This window comes from Euprymna scolopes, chromosome 32 (assembly GCF_053919585.1).
Source record: "Euprymna scolopes isolate OS-2025 chromosome 32, ASM5391958v1, whole genome shotgun sequence".
Classification (NCBI taxonomy): Eukaryota; Metazoa; Mollusca; class Cephalopoda; order Sepiida; family Sepiolidae; genus Euprymna; species Euprymna scolopes.
The window spans coordinates 88,503,643-88,523,975 of NC_136513.1; the positions used below are offsets into that span (position 1 = coordinate 88,503,643).

Below are 20,333 nucleotides of genomic sequence, written 5' to 3' on the forward strand. Positions count from 1 at the left end.
TTGATTGATCATTAAAACAAATCATTTGCTTAACTAGACGTTGTTGAATTGTACAACTCAGCTTATGTCTTTCAACCGTAGGTGTGTCCCTTCTGTTATGGACTCTGAAAACTTCTTGATCATTCTGTCTCATCAAATCTTTCTTGGAGTTCATCTATAAGATCAATTGCTCTCTTTCTCTCTCTCTCTCTCTCTCTCTCTTTATCTCCCTCCTTTTTTTCTCTCTCTCTCTCTCTGTTTATTGTAAAGCCGATTCTATCTATCGTTCTAAGGAGGAGGTTTTTTTACGGGTTACCTCGCTCACAAACACCAACAGAGGAGGAAGCTCACTTATAATGGGCAACGCTAATTAGTGTTCTAATACGTTTGTGTCAATAAAGATTACCACTACTGTCCCCTCATGTTCGTTTGAGGGGGTTTCGCTGGTTTTGATACCCCAAATGTTTGAAGCCATCTTTTTTTTACACTCACACCCCTTTTCATACCCTTTTATCTATATATATATAAGCGAAAATGTATGTATGTATATATGTATGTATTTGTGTATGTGTGTATGTTTGTGTGTCTGCTAAAAACTTTCGACAGACACGACAAAAATCCACAAACTCGGTATCATATTCAAGCCCCGTTCGCTCGAAAAATTGGCCAAAAATGTTAATTTTTTCACCCCGAAATCAACAATTTTCGACAGGGGGGGGGTCAACAAAAACGGTCTTCTCGTGACGACGGCCGGTTCTACGCATGCGCCAGATGACGTCATGACCTGATTTACTTTAAATAGTTGAAAAACGGACTAAATTTCATGTACATCGCGTTAGGTCAGTTGATTAGCGCCTTGGTTCATTATCTAAATGTATTGGGTTCGAATCGTGGTGTGAGATGTCTTTTTTTTTCGATTTTTTAAATTTAAATATTGAACCAGTGTTATTTAAGCCATTTTCACGTAACGTTCGTTTTTCTGTTTTTTTTTTACTTCGCTTATCCACCCCCGACCACACACCCCAAAATACCCGGGTACCCACCGATTTTTAAAATTTTAATATCGAAACAGGCTTATTTAAGCCATTTTTCACGTGTTCGTTTTTCTGTTTTCACCGTTCGTTTGCCTTACGTTAGTTTTTTTGTTTTTTTTCGATGTTTTGATTACCCCCCCGCTTAATTTTAACGTTTTCTTTTTTTACTTCACTTATAACAAATAAACCTGGTCGTCGTCGTCGTCGTCGTCGTCGTCGTCGTCACGCTCGACGACTTCCATGCGCGCATCTGTCAATTTGGTTCTTACTTAAATAAATTCAAACATCTTTCAGTAACTCATTCTGGTTTGCCGATTTTATTTTCAAACTTCACCTCAGGGCTTCGGTTTCTTTTTTATTTAACACCACACACACCTACAAACACCTGGGCAACGCCGGGTACCCCGCTAGTACTTTTATAAACCAGAATCAATTTTTTGGAGGGTCTTTTTGCAACTCAGTCAACGACGAATACTTTTGCTCGAATATATATATATATATATATATATATATATATATATATATATATATATATATATATATATATAAAATGGGTTAAGAAATTCCAACAAAAGAAAGATGTATATTTAAATAATGGGGTAGTCACCAACAATGTGTAATTGTTAAAAATTATTTTATTATTCCGTATCTTGGTTTTTCATTGAGAATTATATTTAGATCATTGTAATAATGTTTTTAAATCATTGAAATCGTTTTTAACGCGTTTCAGACGTTCTGTGAAGCGTCCTCTTCAGAAATTATTCTCAAAATGTGTTGGAGATGTAAAAATAGCACTTTCGTAGTTCATTTGAAAACGTGTAAGTGTCCACTATTCATTGGAATATTCAATTTTTATTACTCTTTTATTGGGCTTTGGTCACTCCTTTGTTGTGTTTCTCTCTTTCACTCTCTTTCTGCTTGTGTTTTTTCTTTTCCTTTAGGGTAGGATGTGTGTGTGTGTTTTCTTTTATTGGTTTGAAAATGTGTGTGCTGTTTTATAGTATTATGAGGTTATTTGCTTCCCTAGGAAGGTGACTGTGATCCAAGGTCGTTACTAATGTGTATGTGTGAGGAGGGGGGGGTGGAGAACCAGCTCTTCTGAAATAAGGGTAGGGGTGCTTTCATTCTATTTTGATATTTATTTTTTGGATTCTTAGATTTTAGTATTGTGAGTTTTCCTTTCAGTCTTAGAGTGTTCGGGTATTCTTTATATGTTTGTTTCTAGATACGTAGGTAGGTAGGTAGGTAGGTAGGTAGAGAAAGAGAGGGAGAGAGAGAAAATGATAGAGAGAGAGAGAGAGAGAATGAGAAAACAAGGTGTGGGATTAGTGTTTTTCTTTCGTCTTTTTCTCATTACTTTCATTCTACCCTTTTTTTTTACAATTTATTTTCCCTATTATATCTTTTCTCATTTATATTTCTCTACTCTCCGTCGATTTTTAAAAAATTCTTCTTTTCTTCTTCTTCTTCTTCTTCTTCTTCCTTTTCTAATTCTTTTTACACACACACACACACATATATATATATATAATTATATATATATATATATATGTAGAGAGAGAGAGAGAGAGAGAGAGAGAGAGAGAGAGAGAGAGAGAGAGAGAGGGAGAATATTAGATATATAGAAACTAAAGGGATTCCAGACTCACAAAAAGCCTGATATAGATATGTAAATAGATCTGCTGAGAAACTCTAGATACGTAGGTAGATAGATAGGTAGGTAGGTAAGTAGAGAGAGAGAGAGAGAGAGAGAGAGAGAGAGAGAGAGAGAGAGAGAGAGTGATGGAGAGAGAGAGAGAGAGAGAGAGAGAGAGAAAACAAAGAAGGTGTGGGATTCGTGTCCTCTATCATCCTCGACCAATCAAAAAGCGTTATTATTCAATACTTTTGTTCCTCCTCCTCTCAAATTATTTAGTATTATTTTATACTTTTAAATAAATAAAACAAAACATCGACTTACCAATGAAAGAAGATCTAAAAATCTAGGAAGTGTCTTAAGTTATCGATTGGTCGATATGCCAGAAGATCTTCAAGCAACGTGATAATTTATCACTTCTGCCTTTGGACTCTAGACTCAAAATACTTTCTTTAATCAACCAATCTGTCTATCTATCTATCTATCTATCTATCTATCTATCTATCTATCATATATATATATATATATATATATATATATATATATATATATATATAGTCTGTTTAACTATATTGACTTATTTATCGATTTATATTCATATTGCGAAGTGAGAAGAAGAGAAAGTTTATATATTTTAAAACAAATTTTAATCGAAGTTTTATTTCGCGATTAAGTGATCTCTACAAACAAAACAAGAATGGAGTTTCCTACAAAATATTTACTCCTTGTGATCCTCATAATTGCGGTGATCCTGGATATCGTTGCCGTTGCAATTCCATATTGGAATGTGAGTGGTACGGTTAACTATGGAATTTGGAAGGTTTGTAATGATGGCAATTGCAAAGAAATACCCGCAAAATTCGAAGGTTGGTGCCATTTCTTATTTTTTCATTTTTCTTCTTCTTTTTTTCCTTCTTCTTCTTCTTCTTCTTCTTTTTCTTCTTCTTCTTCTTCTTCTTCTACGTCGCATTTTTCTATTTCTTTCGTCTTTTTCTCATTACTTTCATTCTACCTTTTTTTTTTACAATTTATTTTCCATATTGTATCTTTTCTCATTTATTTTTCTCCTACTCTCCGTCGATTTTTAAAAAATTCTTCTTCTTCTTCTTCTTCTTCTTCTCTTCCTTTTCTAATTCTTTTTACAGCGTCTTTTTCTTCATTTTCTTTTTCTTTATTTTCTTCATTTTCTTCTTTTCCTTTTTATTTTCTTCTTCTTTTTCTAATTATTTCTTACGGTGTTTTCATTTTATTTTTATTTTTCATTTTCTTTTTCTTCTCCTCCTTTTTTTCATCTTCGTTTCCATTTTATTTTTTACATAGATAATGTCTGTCCAAAGATTGAGTGTAAATTTCATTCAAATAACGTAATATTTTTGGCGGGGAGAAATACGAAAAATAACCAATGTACCAAATACTTTTGCTACCTACTGTATATAATATGTAATATTATAATATATTTATATTATATATTATAATATGTAATATTATAATATATTATATATTATAATATGTAATATTATAATATATTTTTTATTAGTTATTAGTTGTACCCGGTTGAATTATTTAAATTTTAAATCAAAAGATTTGTATTATTTTATGTAAGACAAAGAATACATTTGAAATATGATAACTCCTTATCCTATAGGATTTCGATTTCTACCATCTCTTCAGAAGAGAAAATATTAGCAAATAGTTATATTTGTTGACACCTTATTTGCTAAAATCAGTGAGAAATGGAAAAAGTTGTTTAAGTATTTAAATATCATAGAGTACGTGAAGTTAATGAAAAGGATAGAAAAAATTTCTCATCTGAAGAGATGGTAGACATCGAAATCCTATATGATAAGGAGGTATAATATTTCAAATTTATTCTTTGTTTTACATAGAATAATAAAAAATCTTTTGATTTAAAATTTAACCATTTCATGTAATAATTTGTTAAATTTAGTGAATGACTAAAATTTTATATATTTGCTCTATCTTGTATATCGAGCAATTTTTATTTAGATGGGATAGTACTTAAAACATTACTGCCAATAATATTTTGTAAGAATTATAATCACAGGTTTCCATACCAGTTGATTGTTAGATAATTTTAATTCTGAAGTCTATATATATATATATATATATATATATATATATATATATATATATATATATATATATGTATGTATGTATAATAAAACTCAAATGACCTTGTAACGGGTGTTACAACACAACATCCAGTTTACGACTTTCGGTTGCGCATGCGTACATAAATAAACATAAACCCATAAAATAATAGGAAAATGAACTATGTAAAAAAAAAACAGAAAGTATTAACAATTGTTTATTTGGATAATTTAAAGGCGAGAAAAATTAAGACGCTGAAAACGTACACAGTAAAACAATAGGTTTTATCGTCTAGTTGATTATTTATTTGTAAGGCAAATTAAAAAAAAACATCTTTACAAATAAATAATTAACACGAAATTAAAACGTATTGTTTTACTGTGTACGTTTTCAGCGTCTCAATTGTTTTTTTTAAGTGTTTAAATTATCCAAATAAACAATTGTTAATACTTTCTGCATTTGTTTACATCGTTCATTTCCGTATTTCGTTTAAGTTATTTTAACGCAATTTTCTTACAAATAAATCTACTTTAACCCGTTGACAACCATAAGAGCATTTTAGAACGGCGATTTACCCAAAGCCTTCCTTTTTTTTTTAATTTATTCTCCATTTTTAATACACCTTTCTTAAAAAACATTCATACATTTTCTTCTACACTACCAACATACATAAATAACCCCGAAAATATGTTTTTTTTTAATTTGCATTAGAAATAAATAATGAACGTGACAATAAAACGTATTGTTTTACTGTGTACGTTTTCAGCGTCCCAATGGTTTTTTTTTTTCGCGTTTAAATTTAAAGATATATCAAAATTTGAATTTAACTTTAAGTATTATGGTATCTGTTCAGTGGACATTTACCTATAAGTATGGCAAACCACTTATAATTTAATGTCTGTAAGTTTTTTTTTCAAAAATAAACAATTATAAACAGACCGACTCATAGAAATCTATCTATATTCTTTTTTTCATTTTAATATACATTCATAGAAATGTTTCTGTTATGTCACAAAAATCTATTTTCTTTACATCACAAGTGTCACGCTCATACAGTAATTCTATAGCTAATATAACATACTGACCCAACGGGTCACGGGTAGTCTAATATATATATATATATATATATATATATATATATATATATACTCTTCTCTACTCTACTCTTCTATAATATACAAGGAACTTTGCGCGCGCGCGTGTGTGTGTGAGTTCGTTCCCTATGGACTCCAAAGCAGCTGTACCGAGTTTTAGAACAAATTTCACACAAATATACTTTATGTGCCTGACAGTGCTCTTAGATAAGTTTTGTATCTGAATGCATTCGATAAGTATTAATAATCAATAATCGAAAAAATCCGATGAAAGAAGGAACGGGTATCTTGACACAAAGTTTACACCTTACACACACACACACACTATATATATATATATATATATATATATATATATATATATATATATATATATATATATATATATATATATATATATTCACCTGTCAACTATTTTTTAAAATATGGAGTCTCCCGATTTTTGAAGACTAGATGCAAGCAAGAAAGCAAAGAAAGCAAGCAAGCAAGCAAGGTCCACAGAGTTTCATAATTATACAGATTAATATTGAAAAGCGATGAATTTATTTTATATCTACTTTTATTATGTCGTAAAAAATACAATAGATGAAAAGTTTTAATAAGCCGAACGTGTTTTCCATTTAATGTGTACATCGTTAGAAGCAAAGAGTGAATTTGTACTTTTGTTTTTAATGGAAATTGCCCGAGACAGGGTATGAAGCCACTTGATGTAATAAGCTAACAAGAACAAAAGATGATTGCCACAAGGACAGGAGATGCCGATTGACCTTAATCTTGAACAGACCATGGTTAAAAAAAATGGGAGGAAAACAGCCAGCAGAAAGTGTTCCACAAATCTGTAGTTCTTGGAAGGAAGCTACTGGAATAGGAAGCTGTATTATTATGAGCGAATTGATGAAAGTATACAGGTCAGGGGATGACTTTATTCTTCTGCGTTTAATATAAGTTATTTGTTTTTTTTAATGGAAATCACTCCAGACAAGGCGTGAAGTCATTAGATGTAATAAGTTAACAAGACCGAAAGAACAAAGGAAGCAGGAAATAGATCAGACAACTTTGACGAACGCATGTAATAATAGTATTTATGAAAAAGACTGGGACTAGCAACATCACGTCTGTTAGAAAGAGAGGTTGCAGAGAAGAATAAAGGGTTTGTCCAATCAAATTGCAGATATCTTTCTGCGCCTTATCAACAACCCTCAAATGAGACGGAAATTCACCAGCCCAAATATGACAGCAAAAGATTGATTGCGTGATGTTTCTCACAAATATTGGTCTGTCAAGTTTAAACAAGATCAACGAATTTGTTCCCGTCATCTCCGAATAAAATAAGCGTAGTGGTAAAGATGTTAAAATGTTGTTTTTCTATTAATTGGAGTCTTCGGACTATTGTTCTCATGCTGGCGGTTATATTCACATCATTTCGGTCGATGTAACCGCCAACCTTCTTCATATGTATCGTGTCGGATCCTGGAATCTTTCCGTCGAACTTGGGAATCTTTCTGTCGAACTCGGGAATTTTTCTGTCGAACTCGGGAATCTTTCCGTCGAACTTGGGAATCTTTCCGTCGAACTTGGGAATCTTACTGTTGAACTTGGGAATTTTTCTGTCGAATTTCCGTCGAACTTGGGAATAAAGGTATAAAAACAACGAATTCATGGACACTAGTAGGTTAACGAGTCAAACGAGCTGGAACAAAGGAAGCAGGAAATCAGACAATTTTTCAGTGTAAAAACTACTTGTTTAAATATAAACTACTTGTTTAAATAAAAACTACTTGTTTAAATATAAACTACTTGTTTAAATATAAACTACTTGTTTAAATATAAACTACTTGTTTAAATAAAAACTACTTGTTTAAATATAAACTACTTGTTTAAATAAAAACTGCTTTTTAAATATAAACTACTTGTTTAAATAAAAACTACTTGTTTAAATATAAACTACTTGTTTAAATATAAACTACTTGTTTAAATATAAACTACTTTTTAAATATAAACTACTTGTTTAAATATAAACTACTTGTTTAAATATAAACTACTTGTTTAAATATAAACTACTTGTTTAAATAAAAACTACTTGTTTAAATATAAACTACTTGTTTAAATAAAAACTACTTTTTAAATATAAACTACTTGTTTAAATATAAACTACTTGTTTAAATATAAACTACTTTTTAAATATAAACTACTTGTTTAAATATAAACTACTTGTTTAAATATAAACTACTTGTTTAAATATAAACTACTTGTTTAAATATAAACTACTTGTTTAAATAAAAACTACTTGTTTAAATATAAACTACTTGTTTAAATATAAACTACTTGTTTAAATATAAACTACTTTTTAAATAAAAACTACTTTTTAAATATAAACTACTTGTTTAAATATAAACTACTTGTTTAAATATAAACTACTTGTTTAAATATAAACTACTTGTTTAAATATAAACTACTTGTTTAAATATAAACTACTTGTTTAAATATAAACTACTTGTTTAAATATAAACTACTTGTTTAAATATAAACTACTTGTTTAAATAAAAACTACTTGTTTAAATATAAACTACTTGTTTAAATAAAAACTACTTTTTAAATATAAACTACTTGTTTAAATATAAACTACTTGTTTAAATATAAACTACTTGTTTAAATATAAACTACTTGTTTAAATAAAAACTACTTGTTTAAATATAAACTACTTGTTTAAATATAAACTACTTGTTTAAATATAAACTACTTTTTAAATAAAAACTACTTTTTAAATATAAACTACTTGTTTAAATATAAACTACTTGTTTAAATATAAACTACTTGTTTAAATATAAACTACTTGTTTAAATATAAACTACTTGTTTAAATATAAACTACTTGTTTAAATATAAACTACTTGTTTAAATATAAACTACTTGTTTAAATAAAAACTACTTGTTTAAATATAAACTACTTGTTTAAATAAAAACTACTTTTTAAATATAAACTACTTGTTTAAATATAAACTACTTGTTTAAATTCAATTAAAATTCAGTCAAAATATAATTTCAAATTACTTAGGACTTCCACTCGGTCGTGGCTGACGGAACGCGATCATAATACGTTGATTAAACAAAGGGATCCGTCCGAAATACCGTGCAAATTCTTCAGTCGAACTGAAAGATTACCGAGTTCGTCATGACATACTTGAAGAAAGTCGAAGGCAACATCTACCGAAACATTGTGAAAATAACACACAAGATGAGAATCGTAGTCTGAATAATAAAAATAATACAAATGGTTCATCCTCATCTAAAAAATTTCAGGAAGATAATTTTTTTTTTTTTTTTTCAGGTTTTCCTACAATTCGAGGCCTCCATATGTTTGCTCTGATTGTTGGCGTGGTCGCATCAATCCTTTATATAATTACTGAGGTGGTTGGAGTCATCAGCGGGAAGATCGGGAAGTCGTTGGTTGTCAGCCTTAGCATTTTGGCAGGTGCGTCACAATGCCTTTTTAATAGAGGTGACACTTGAACAGTGCTTTTTATTTGGGGTGGGGTGCGGGTAATTTTCTGCGTTCACAGAAGATTGTGAACGGGTGCAGGATTTGAGGAAATTCGATTGTGATGATTACATGTCAGCAAATAAAATTCAATTATAGCGTGACAGAAAAAAGGATATTTCGAACAAAAGCGTGACAGACAAAATGATATTTCACACTAAAACGAGACATAATTACCATTTTGTCTGTCACACTTTAGTTTTAAATGCAATTTTGTCTGCTTTCACGACTTTTTTTGAAATACAATGTTGTCTGTTTGTGACGATTTTGTGTGAAATAGCATTTTGTTTGTCACGATTTTGTGTGAAATAGCATTTTGTTTGTCACGATTTTGTGTGAAATAGCATTTTGTTTGTCACGCTTAAGTTTGGAATATTATTTTGTCTGTCTGTTGCGTTTTTATTTAATATAAAAACGGCTGTATGTCTGTCTGTCCATCTGTCTGTCTCCATATTTTCAAATTCTATCTCCTCAGAAACTAAAAGTCGCAGAGCGGCAATAGGGGTCTCAAATGATTGGGTTTTTTACGGACCGTTCTTTTATGGGTCTTTAGCCGGTTAAAATTGTTTTTAAGAGGTCAAAAATGGGTGAAAACTGAAAAATCATTTAACATTTTGTACATTCATGTTAGTTTATTTTCAACTTTATAACCGGTTGGTTCGGTGGTAACATCAACAGATTTGAATGCAACAGTTTGGATTTCAATTCTAGCTGATGGCACCTAAATGCTAGTTTTTTTTTCACATCTTAAATCACGACTCTATAATAATATATACGAAATCTGTACAAATTAAAATATATGTAAATGTATTTTATGCCCGGGCAAAGCCAGGCGACCCCCTGCTAGTCTGAAATATTATATTCTTATTCACATTTTAGCTTTAAATATCGTTTTGTCAATCTGTCGCAATATATTTTAAAATAGCATTTTGTCTGTCAGTGAAGCTTTAGTGCAAAGAATATCTGTCAGTGAAAACTTGACACAACTTAATCTCGCGTGAATAATTTAAAAATTACTAATTTCTCTACTATAAGTGAGTTACATTTCTTACACTGTTTATTGTTTCGTCTATTTGTAAATAGTGTATAAATTTACTAAGTGATTAAGATGACAATTACTTCTTCACTATCAGTTAATTTCCTTTCTGGCATAATCAAACTTTAACATTCTAAATTCGGCTACTTTGATGTATTTATCTATAATGCTATTTACCAGTTCGTCTGTTTGTAAACAGAATATGTATTTCCAATTTTTATCGAACTTAATTATTTTTATTATGTAGTTTATTCTGATCGCGATGTTTTGTGTAGATGTCAGTGACAATAGTCTTTTATTCCCCAAGTCCTTTCCGTAGCCATGCCAATGTGTTTTCATTCTCTATTTTCTTTTCATCACACAAATCAACCATGTACGTGCTTATCCTTTTTTTTTTCCTTCTGGTATTTATTGGTTTGTTTTATTGAAATATGTGTTTGTTTTGTGTTGCAGGTGCTTTCATTCTGATTGCTAATAGTTACATGGCAAAAAGGCTTCTCCTGTATCCTACGTGCCACGTCATGTCCCTGATTTCAGCAGCCTTCTTCATTTTTGTCGGGGGATTTCTCACTTCAGCGAACAAGTGCGACTCTTCATAATACCTTTGAACCTGCCTACGTCATTTCTGTCTTCAAGACACGAGTCTTTTTTAAAATGGAGGATTTTATTTGCATGTGAAAGTCATATAAAATAAATTATAATCATATATATGTCTGTGTGTGTGTGTGTGTGTGCATAAGTAGAATTATATAAAAACCAGAACACCCCAGCGCTGATTAATTTGTGTTTCGACGATGTTAATCGCCATCTGAAGACGTCAAAATTGACTAAAATATGATTCTTTTAACGTCGCCGAGACGTGGACTAATCCAAGTTTGGTGTTTCTGATCTTTAAATAATTTCATTTATAATAGCCCTACATATTATTGAGCACTCTGGAAATATTTTGGTTTTATGTACAATACATTTAAAAATATTATATAATAAATCTAATTGAATTTATATATTGATGTTGGTTGGCTCTTTTTGTTTTACGGCATATCAACCCTTTTCAGGTTATTTAATGCCGAATCCAAAGATTTTGAAGAAAGATTTTTTAATAGAATATATTTGTTGTTTTCAAGTCGGTTTCTATTCAACCCATAATCGGGACCCTAACAGATACTACCACTCCGGGTCAGAGTGGACCTGGGAGCAATGGTAATTAAAGGGAGGCTCGACACTCCCCAAAGCCCGGAAGCTGGGGGCTCACCACTGGATATAGTTTAAGGTCATATCCAGGACCTTATATATTAAATATATATATATATATATATATATATATATATATATATATATATATATATATATATGTGTGTGTGTGTGTGTGTGTGTGCGTGTATGTGTGTGTGAGTGCGTCTGTGTATATGAATAAAAATACAAACGATGATAGGCGTTTTCGAATGAAAACGAAAACCTACGATAGATAAATGATAATAAACGTTTCCTCTATATTTAAATGGACATTATCAGGATTAAGTAAAAATATAACGAGGAAACTAGTTCCAGATCACACACAAGTAAAGAGGGAAGGAACTAAAGTAAAAAGAAAAACACACACTTTTGTAAATTGTTTTTCAGAGTAAGGTCGCTTCCCTCTTCACTCGCATCTTTTTTACCTCTTTTTAATCCTTTATTTTTACATTTCTATTTTAATCAGCCATTAGGGTTTTGGGTACGACTTATTCAGACGTGTTTAGAATATAAGTTTTACAGCTTTTATCCGACTAGTAGTACAAGAGCCCTAACTCTTATGAGTTGGCTTCACAACTGCTGGCAACCGTGAACATGTTTTGACCTCTGAACAATGAAGTTTACGTTCTCATTAAAAATATCTCTTTTTATCGTCTTTTATTTTGTTTATATACAGGGGAAATCACCCTCTTTTTACATTTCACTTTATGATACCTTTAGCAGATTATTATGATCTTTAAGTACGCCTTTCTTCCGCTTGCCCCAAACTTTTCCTTCCAAGCCTCACTATAATATATATATATATATATATATATATATATATATATATATATATATATATATACACTAGCTGCCAAAAATCAAAAATGGGACAGTTTAGTTTTTTTTTTCAATTTCTCCAGAATATCCGGGGGGATTACAACTAAACTTACACACATTAAACATATCTCTTATGTTGATACACTGTATTAATTACACTTCATTATAAAGAATATAGAAAAAAGTTATGAGCATATATATATATATATATATATATATATATATATATATATATATATGCTCATAACTTTTTTCTATTCTTTATAATGAAGTGTAATTAATACAGTGTATCAACATAAGAGATATGTTTAATATGTGTAAGTTTAGTTGTAATCCCCCCGGATATTCTGGAGAAATTGAAAAAAAAACTAAACTGTCCCATTTTTGATTTTTGGCAGCTAGTGTATATATATATATATATATATATATATATATATATATATAGCTTATAACTTTTCTTTATTCGTTTTCAATTGGTGACGTACAAGAATACAAAATAATATTATGAAAAAAAATTAGAAACTTTTTTTTGCAAGTACATAATTTTCGACTGATCCTTCAGTCTTCATCGATGTATTGAAAATGATGAGCATACACGAGGTGGTATAGCCAATGAAAAGGTGCCACGTCAGTTTTAAATATATACACATATGATGATTGCAACGTCTTGTCATACGAGTGCCACTCCCTCAGACATTTAAAATCCATGAGCCAAATGCCTGAAGGAGTATCTATACAAAGATGATGTTACAGAGTCTTAGCTTTGTACGACAGCTAAGTCTCCCTCTCGGTTCAAAATGTTGAGATCCAGCAACAAGCAAGAGCAAGATAGCCAGCAACAAATTAAACTGCAGACCAGCTTAATGCGGGTACTGGTCTCCCGCTTTATGATTTTTTTAAATCAGAGATTTGCTTCTCCTAGAAAGGTTGCCTTCACCACGGCTTACGGGAGCCCTCTCCACCCCAATACACATATACACACACACAAATATACACGGTGCTAGTTGGCCGTTGACCCAGAAAAAGAGTTCATTCGCCCTTTGGAAGGTCTTGTTTTTAATCCTCCAGGGAGACTAGCCGCCCTCCTCACCAAACAAGTCTGGTGGCGGAACCAGTTTAATCGCCGGTGACCCGACCATGAGGCAGGTAGTACTGGGTTACATGGTACCAGTAGCTATATGCTATACACATATAAGTACGCACATACACACATGCACACAGTACATATACACATATAAACGAAAAATTAAAAATCAAACAGTAAATAAAAATGAAGAAACGCGCCTTTAACAGTCCAATATTTTGAATTCTAACGAATATTATTTATTCCAAGAGAGAATAAGAATTCAAAGGATATATGACGTTATGAGGAGAGACGCTATGAATTCATTTGTAAATCAACGGCTATTTCTCGTTCGAAAAAGAACGAAAACGTCGTTTCCAAATTTAATTGTTTTAAGATAGAAACGAAACGCTCCTTTTTATTAATTCATATATTAATATGTACATACGTATACAAATAAATACTCACATGTACAAATATATACATATGGTGATTGTCACTTCTTGACAGAGGACCATCTTTCCCTTGCTTTATTGTTGATTACTCAATTATTTTCATGTATTTTTGAAAATATTTTTTTTTAATTATGTACACATATATACACTTATACACACACATATACATGTAGAAATGTGATCAGGAATGCATCAATTCCTATTTTCTGTGCGAACGAAGGTGGCTCTTCAGACCATCCCTGCTCTTACACAGACTGTTGCAAAGGTCACACTTAAACTGAGATTGAGGGATGCCAACTGGTGCTGCACTACTGTGGACGCTCATATGACGCTTTAGGCCTCCACTCGATTTACAGACCACAGAGCAAACAGAACATCTGTGCCCTGCAAAGTTTACCCCATCAAAGAAAGATTGATCTCCATGTGAACGCTTGTGGCTAGCGAGGCCAGCTCTGGATAAAGTCATTTTACCGCATAAATCACATGTGTGGTTCTGCATTACATCCTCCGACAGACCTGATATATCTGACAGATTTTTCTTCCGGATATCACGCTTCATTTTTGCATGCTCATATTTTTTTCTTCTCAGAACTATCACAGCCATGATAGACCAAGGAGCGCCACTTTTTACGATCATTGGGAGCACTTTCCCAACTGAACACGTCAATACCAAGAGCTTTAAGATTATCTTTGTTGCTATCCTTAAAGCGTTTCCTCCGTTTATGTTGTGGACGCTTTCCTTGTATAATTTCACCATAGAACAGGCGCTTTGGCAATCTATCGTCATTCATCCTTGTCAGATGTCCAGCCCACCTCATCTGGTTGCGTATAATCAACTTCTCGATGCAAGGTATATCAGCATGCATGAGAACATCCACATCAGATATAAAAGTGCTCCACCTGATGCCCAGAATGTGTCTCAGGAATTTCTGGTGCACTCTCTCCATGACTTTTATGTGTCTACCATAAGTTGTCCAGGCCTCAGAAGCGCAAAGCAGGGATGGTAAAATACAAGATTGATAGACACTGATCTTTGTAGGAATAGTTATACTCCTGTCAGATCATACTCGCTTCTCTAAGCCACCAAAAGCCTTAGTGGCACGCTGTATCCTATAGTTGACCTCAGCATCCAGGGTTCCATCTCTGGCGAGAGTACTACCCAAATACACAAATGTGTCAACCACGGTAAGTCTCTGGTTGTTGACAAAAAAAATTTGGTTCCACATACAAAATACCGGGTGGAGGTGTGAACATGATCTTAGTCTTCTTAAGACTAATAGTAAGCCCAAAAGACGCACAGGCCCCTGAAAACAGATCCATGATATCCTGCATATCCCTCTCACCATGGGCCACGAGATCGGCGTCATCCGCATGAAGCAATTCACAAACCAGGTGCTGAAAGGTCCTTGTAGAAGCATGAAAACGACGAATATCAAAGACTCTACCTGTGGTTCTGAAACGCAAACAAACACCTAGAGAACATTCCTTAAAGGCATACGATAACATAGTTGCAAAATAAATTGAAAAAGTGTAGGTGCTAGGATATCATCCTGCTTCACACCATTATCAACCGATATGGGTTCCGACAGGCATCCGTTGAAGTTCAGGCGAGCCTTCATATTAGTGTGGAGCTCCCTGAGTAATCGTAGAAATTGAGGTGTGCATCCCAACTTTCCCAGAATTATCCATAGGGCGCTTCTGTTCACCGTATCAAAAGCCTTAGTCAAATCAACAAAAACCTGATAAAGCGGAACGCGGTGTTCAGTACATTTCTCCTGCAACTGCCGAGTAGAGAAGATCATGTCCGTGGTTCCTCTGCCCGGACGAAAGCCACTTTGGCTTTCTGGAATGACGGATGGACAAATATACTTTAACAATCTATTGAATAGAACTCTGTAAAATGCTTTGCTAACTGCTTCCAACAAACTTATCCCACGATAACTTCCACAGTCGGTCCTGGGCCCCTTTCCCTTGTACAGTGATATAAGAATTGCATCAACCCAATCCTGATGGACGGAGACACCCCTCCAGACATCAGTGATAAGATGAAGAATTTCATGAACAAGTTTATCACCCCATGTAAGAGGACTTCCACAGGAATACCATCAAGCCCTGGAGCCCTCCCAACGTTCACTTCCTTGATTGCATCTCTAATTTCATTCTCAGATGAGGACACAGACATTTCATGGATAAGCTTCTGTTGTGATAAAAATTCATTGATGACGTCCTCATCAACATTAGAGGGGTTGTCAAAGAGATCAGAATAATGCTCGGTCCAACGAAGGAGAATCTTGTTAGGATCCTTTATAAGGGCAATTCCATCACTTGAGAGTAGGGGAGATGTAGATAGTGTTTGAGGACCAAAAGCGTTTTTAAGCAAATGGTACATGCGTTTGAGGTCTTGACAATCAAAAGCCATCTGGATTTCGTTGGCGAGTTTAGCCCACCACTGATTCTTCATTTCGTGGAGTCGCTTTTGGAGAATACCCTTGTTTGCTTTAAGTGACTGTCGGAGGGACTCTCGACCTTCATGAGAAGCAGACAACATCTAATGGTGCAATTCATTTTTAGCACTTAAGAGTTGAGTAATTTTTGAATTATTATCATCAAACCAATCCTGATGTTTAGATTTGCGGAAGCCAAGAACATCTACACTTATTTCATAGATTGTATTTTTAACATGCGCCCATGATCCATCAAAATCAGCAGAATTAACTACGGATCGAAGCTTTTCACGCACACTTAAATCAGCCAGTCTGGAACACATCAACCCACCTGGGAATCCCAACACCACCCAACCTACCCTTCCTCCTTATACAGACTTTCAACTTCCCGCGTACCAAAAAGTGATCTGTGCCGCATTCAACTCCACGCATAATACGCACACTACAGACGTCCCGCAAATCTGCCTTCCTGGAAATAATGTAATCGATCAAGTGACCTTGTTTTGAACGAGGATGGGTCCAGGTAAACCTATGGACCTCTTTGTGGCTGAAGAAAGTGTTACAGATAGCAAGGTCAAACCATTACTGTTGACCCTACCTACACCAAACCGGCCGAGTGAGTCCCAGGTGTGATGATCCTTGCCAATCCTTGCATTTAGATCACCCATGAGTAAGATCTTCTCAGATAAAGGAATAGAGGAAATGGTACGATTGAGATCGCGGTAAAACGCTGTGATGGTGTCTTCATCATGACCCATGGTAGGGGTCATACATAGATAAAATCGTCACATACCTACTGTGTGCAAGAGGGAAGCGCATCATCACAATTCTGTCACTTACACAGATTGGCTGTTCAATCCTCTTCACCAAATCAGAACGCACTGCAAAGCCAATTCCACCTTCTCGTCTCAGCCCCGATTGTTTTCCTTTCCAAAGAAAAGGTGTATCCCGAGCCCACTTCCACCGATTGATCCTCACCACTCAATCGTGTTTCAGACAATGCCCCAATGTCTATGCTGTACCTAGCGAGCTCTCTTGCAACAATAGCTGTCCTACGCTCAGGTCTTTCACTATCCAGGACATCTAGCAACGTTCTCACATTCCACGTAGCAACAGTTAGGTTATTCCTCTCCTGATAAAATTTTAATTTTCCTTGTTTATTATTTTTCTTCAACTTTATCTTGTTTCTCCTGCAAATATAGAGCAGCCGCCGACCGCAGGAAGCCGATCAGCTAATAAAAGGGTAGACCAATTTTTAGGTCACCTTTTCTAGACCCTTCCCAAATTCATGGGTGAGCAGTGTATCCCTAGAAAAGGCTGCTAAGCCGCCAGATCATCCACTGAAGTTGCTTCCACCCTGTAAGTGATTTAGTCAACGATGTTAGATAAATCACGTGCAGATTTGCAGCTATGCACTTCAAGCCCGCTAAGCCTGTACATGTCGCCACTCACCTACGCCATAGGACTTTTACTTTTTTTTCTTCTTCAAAAGATATCTGCACATAACGAGCGCGACACAACATGCTTGTACTACACATATTGTACCCTCTCACACCCTACCACTGGTTGCACAGTGACAGACTGAAATAGTGAGATGACTGAGCAGTGGCATAGTGTGCATGTTTTACCTCTCAGCTGGACATACACACACACATACGCATAAGCAAGCAAACATGCATATGTATTTATATATTCCTAGTTCTCACAATATAGTAACCCTCCAGAATTTGAGAGGGAGGCCACCATGTACTACACCTTGCCCAAGGGTGACCTGAAACTATGCTAGGCAGAGGCGTTCATCTCCCTGAGATAGTAGGTTACCCACATACCCTAAATATATGCATATATACACACACATAAACGCTTGCATATATACATATACTAGCAAATACACTTGCTCATGCATAAATGTTTTCGCATATATTTACACATAGAGACAGTTATACATACACACACACACATACACACACATACATATATATATATATATATATATATATATATATATATATATATATATATATATATATATATATATATATGATTAAATGACTTACTGACTAGATGGTTTTCTAACGAATGATAAAAAATATTTTTTGTATAGTTTTAAAGGTTAAAAACTTCAAAGAATATATATATATATATATATATTTAGTAATGTGATTGATAATTTAAAAATCAAATTATAATTAAACTAATCAATTATTTGTACGATCGTTTCGGAAAACAGTGTTTTTATTGTGGTAGACATCAAGTTACGGACAATAATTATTACATATAGTTTTTTAATAAACAAGGTTTCCTCGTCAGCAAATATTGTGAAAAATGAAAAATATTACAATGAAGCCCTTAAAAACTCGGGATACAATTCGCAAATTAAATTCATAAATAAAAATGATAGAAACATAAACTGCATTGAAAATAAACCTATAAAGAGCGTAATAACATATAATATGGCAATGTCTTCCCGTATGCGAGTTAAGAAAAATGACCAAGAGACAAAAAAAGATAAAACCAAACCACAAATATTAGATAATAATACAAATAAACAACAAACCAAAACCCGTAAACGTAAGAATAGACATAAGGAGACCCTATGGTTCAACCCTCCATTTTCCAAAAACCTAGAGACAAACATAGCCAGAGAATTTTTAAAAATATTAGATAGGAACTTTAAAGCCCCTCATAGATATAATAAAATTTTCAATAAGAATACAATCAAAGTCTCTTACTCTACTATGCCTAACCTTCATCAAAAAATAATTAGCTCTAATAGTAAGAAAATTAATAAGCTACAAAATACAACTATACAAAATATATCAGACTGTAACTGTAGAAGAAAAAATAAATGTCCCCTACAAGGCTCATGTAAGATTAAAAATGTAATCTATAGCTGCACAGTATCAAAAACCCCAAATCTACATGAACCTATTAACAGCCATAACTCAACTACCAGATTAAATAATGACACCAACTTAAACCAATCTACCGATCAATTACAAACCAACCCACCATATAATAATCCAGCACCAGACCTAGCGGAAATAATCACAATAAGCAAGAGGCAATATATTTTGGTTCCACATCTGGCCTAATAAAACATAGAATTTCAACGCACAAATATTATTTTAAAAATAATTCTCTGTCAAACCACACTACTCTATCCAACTATATTTGGCAACTCAAAAATAGCAATATTTCTTTCAACTTGAAATGGCGAGTAATTGAATCTTGCAAACCATATAAACCAGGAGATAAATTCTGTGCACTATGTACAAAAGTGACCCTAAAAATTTTGAAATATGAAGATATAAAAAATACAACTACCCTATTAAATTCAAGACAGGAACTAATCTTCACATGCAGTCATAAACGTTGGTTTAAATTTAATAAATATAAACCACCTTAAATCATTAAAAATTACTTATTAGTAAAAATAGATAACAATTTTTTTATTATTCTGTAATAAATTTAGTTAGACTAATTATCCCCCTTACATCCTTTAATTAAAGAAAATATGACTAATTATCCCCCCTACATTATTCAATTATACAAATAACATTAACCTAAAATTTCTTTCGAATTAAAAACCGTGGTGTCTTTAAATCAAAAGTATGCTAACGGAAATAATTTATTGCACGGGCGTTCTTCTTAAAATTTATCATTTCATAAGCTGAGAAGCTATAGCAAACATCTATATGAATACTTTAATCATAGTTCCTGATTTCAAAAGGCGAAAAATTAAAAGGTAAATATTTGTACCTATGTTTTTATGTATATATCTGTATATCTATGTATATGTATATATGGGTCTATTTTTCATATATATGCATGTATATATTTGTGTATGTATTGTTACAAATATGTGAAAAAAATATATAATTTGAGACA

At 33.0% G+C, this 20,333-nt stretch overlaps 1 protein-coding gene across 1 annotated transcript; it reads left to right on the forward strand.

Moving 5' to 3' along the window:
- Positions 1-2,946: 2,946 nt before the first annotated feature.
- LOC145256473 (uncharacterized) lies at positions 2,947-11,432 on the forward strand. The gene is made up of 3 exons (XM_080115412.1): positions 2,947-3,515; positions 9,183-9,326; positions 10,882-11,432. Exons 1-3 carry the CDS (start codon positions 3,347-3,349, stop codon positions 11,025-11,027), a joined length of 459 nt encoding a protein of 152 aa, XP_079971538.1. The 5' UTR covers positions 2,947-3,346; the 3' UTR covers positions 11,028-11,432.
- Positions 11,433-20,333: the final 8,901 nt, after the last annotated feature.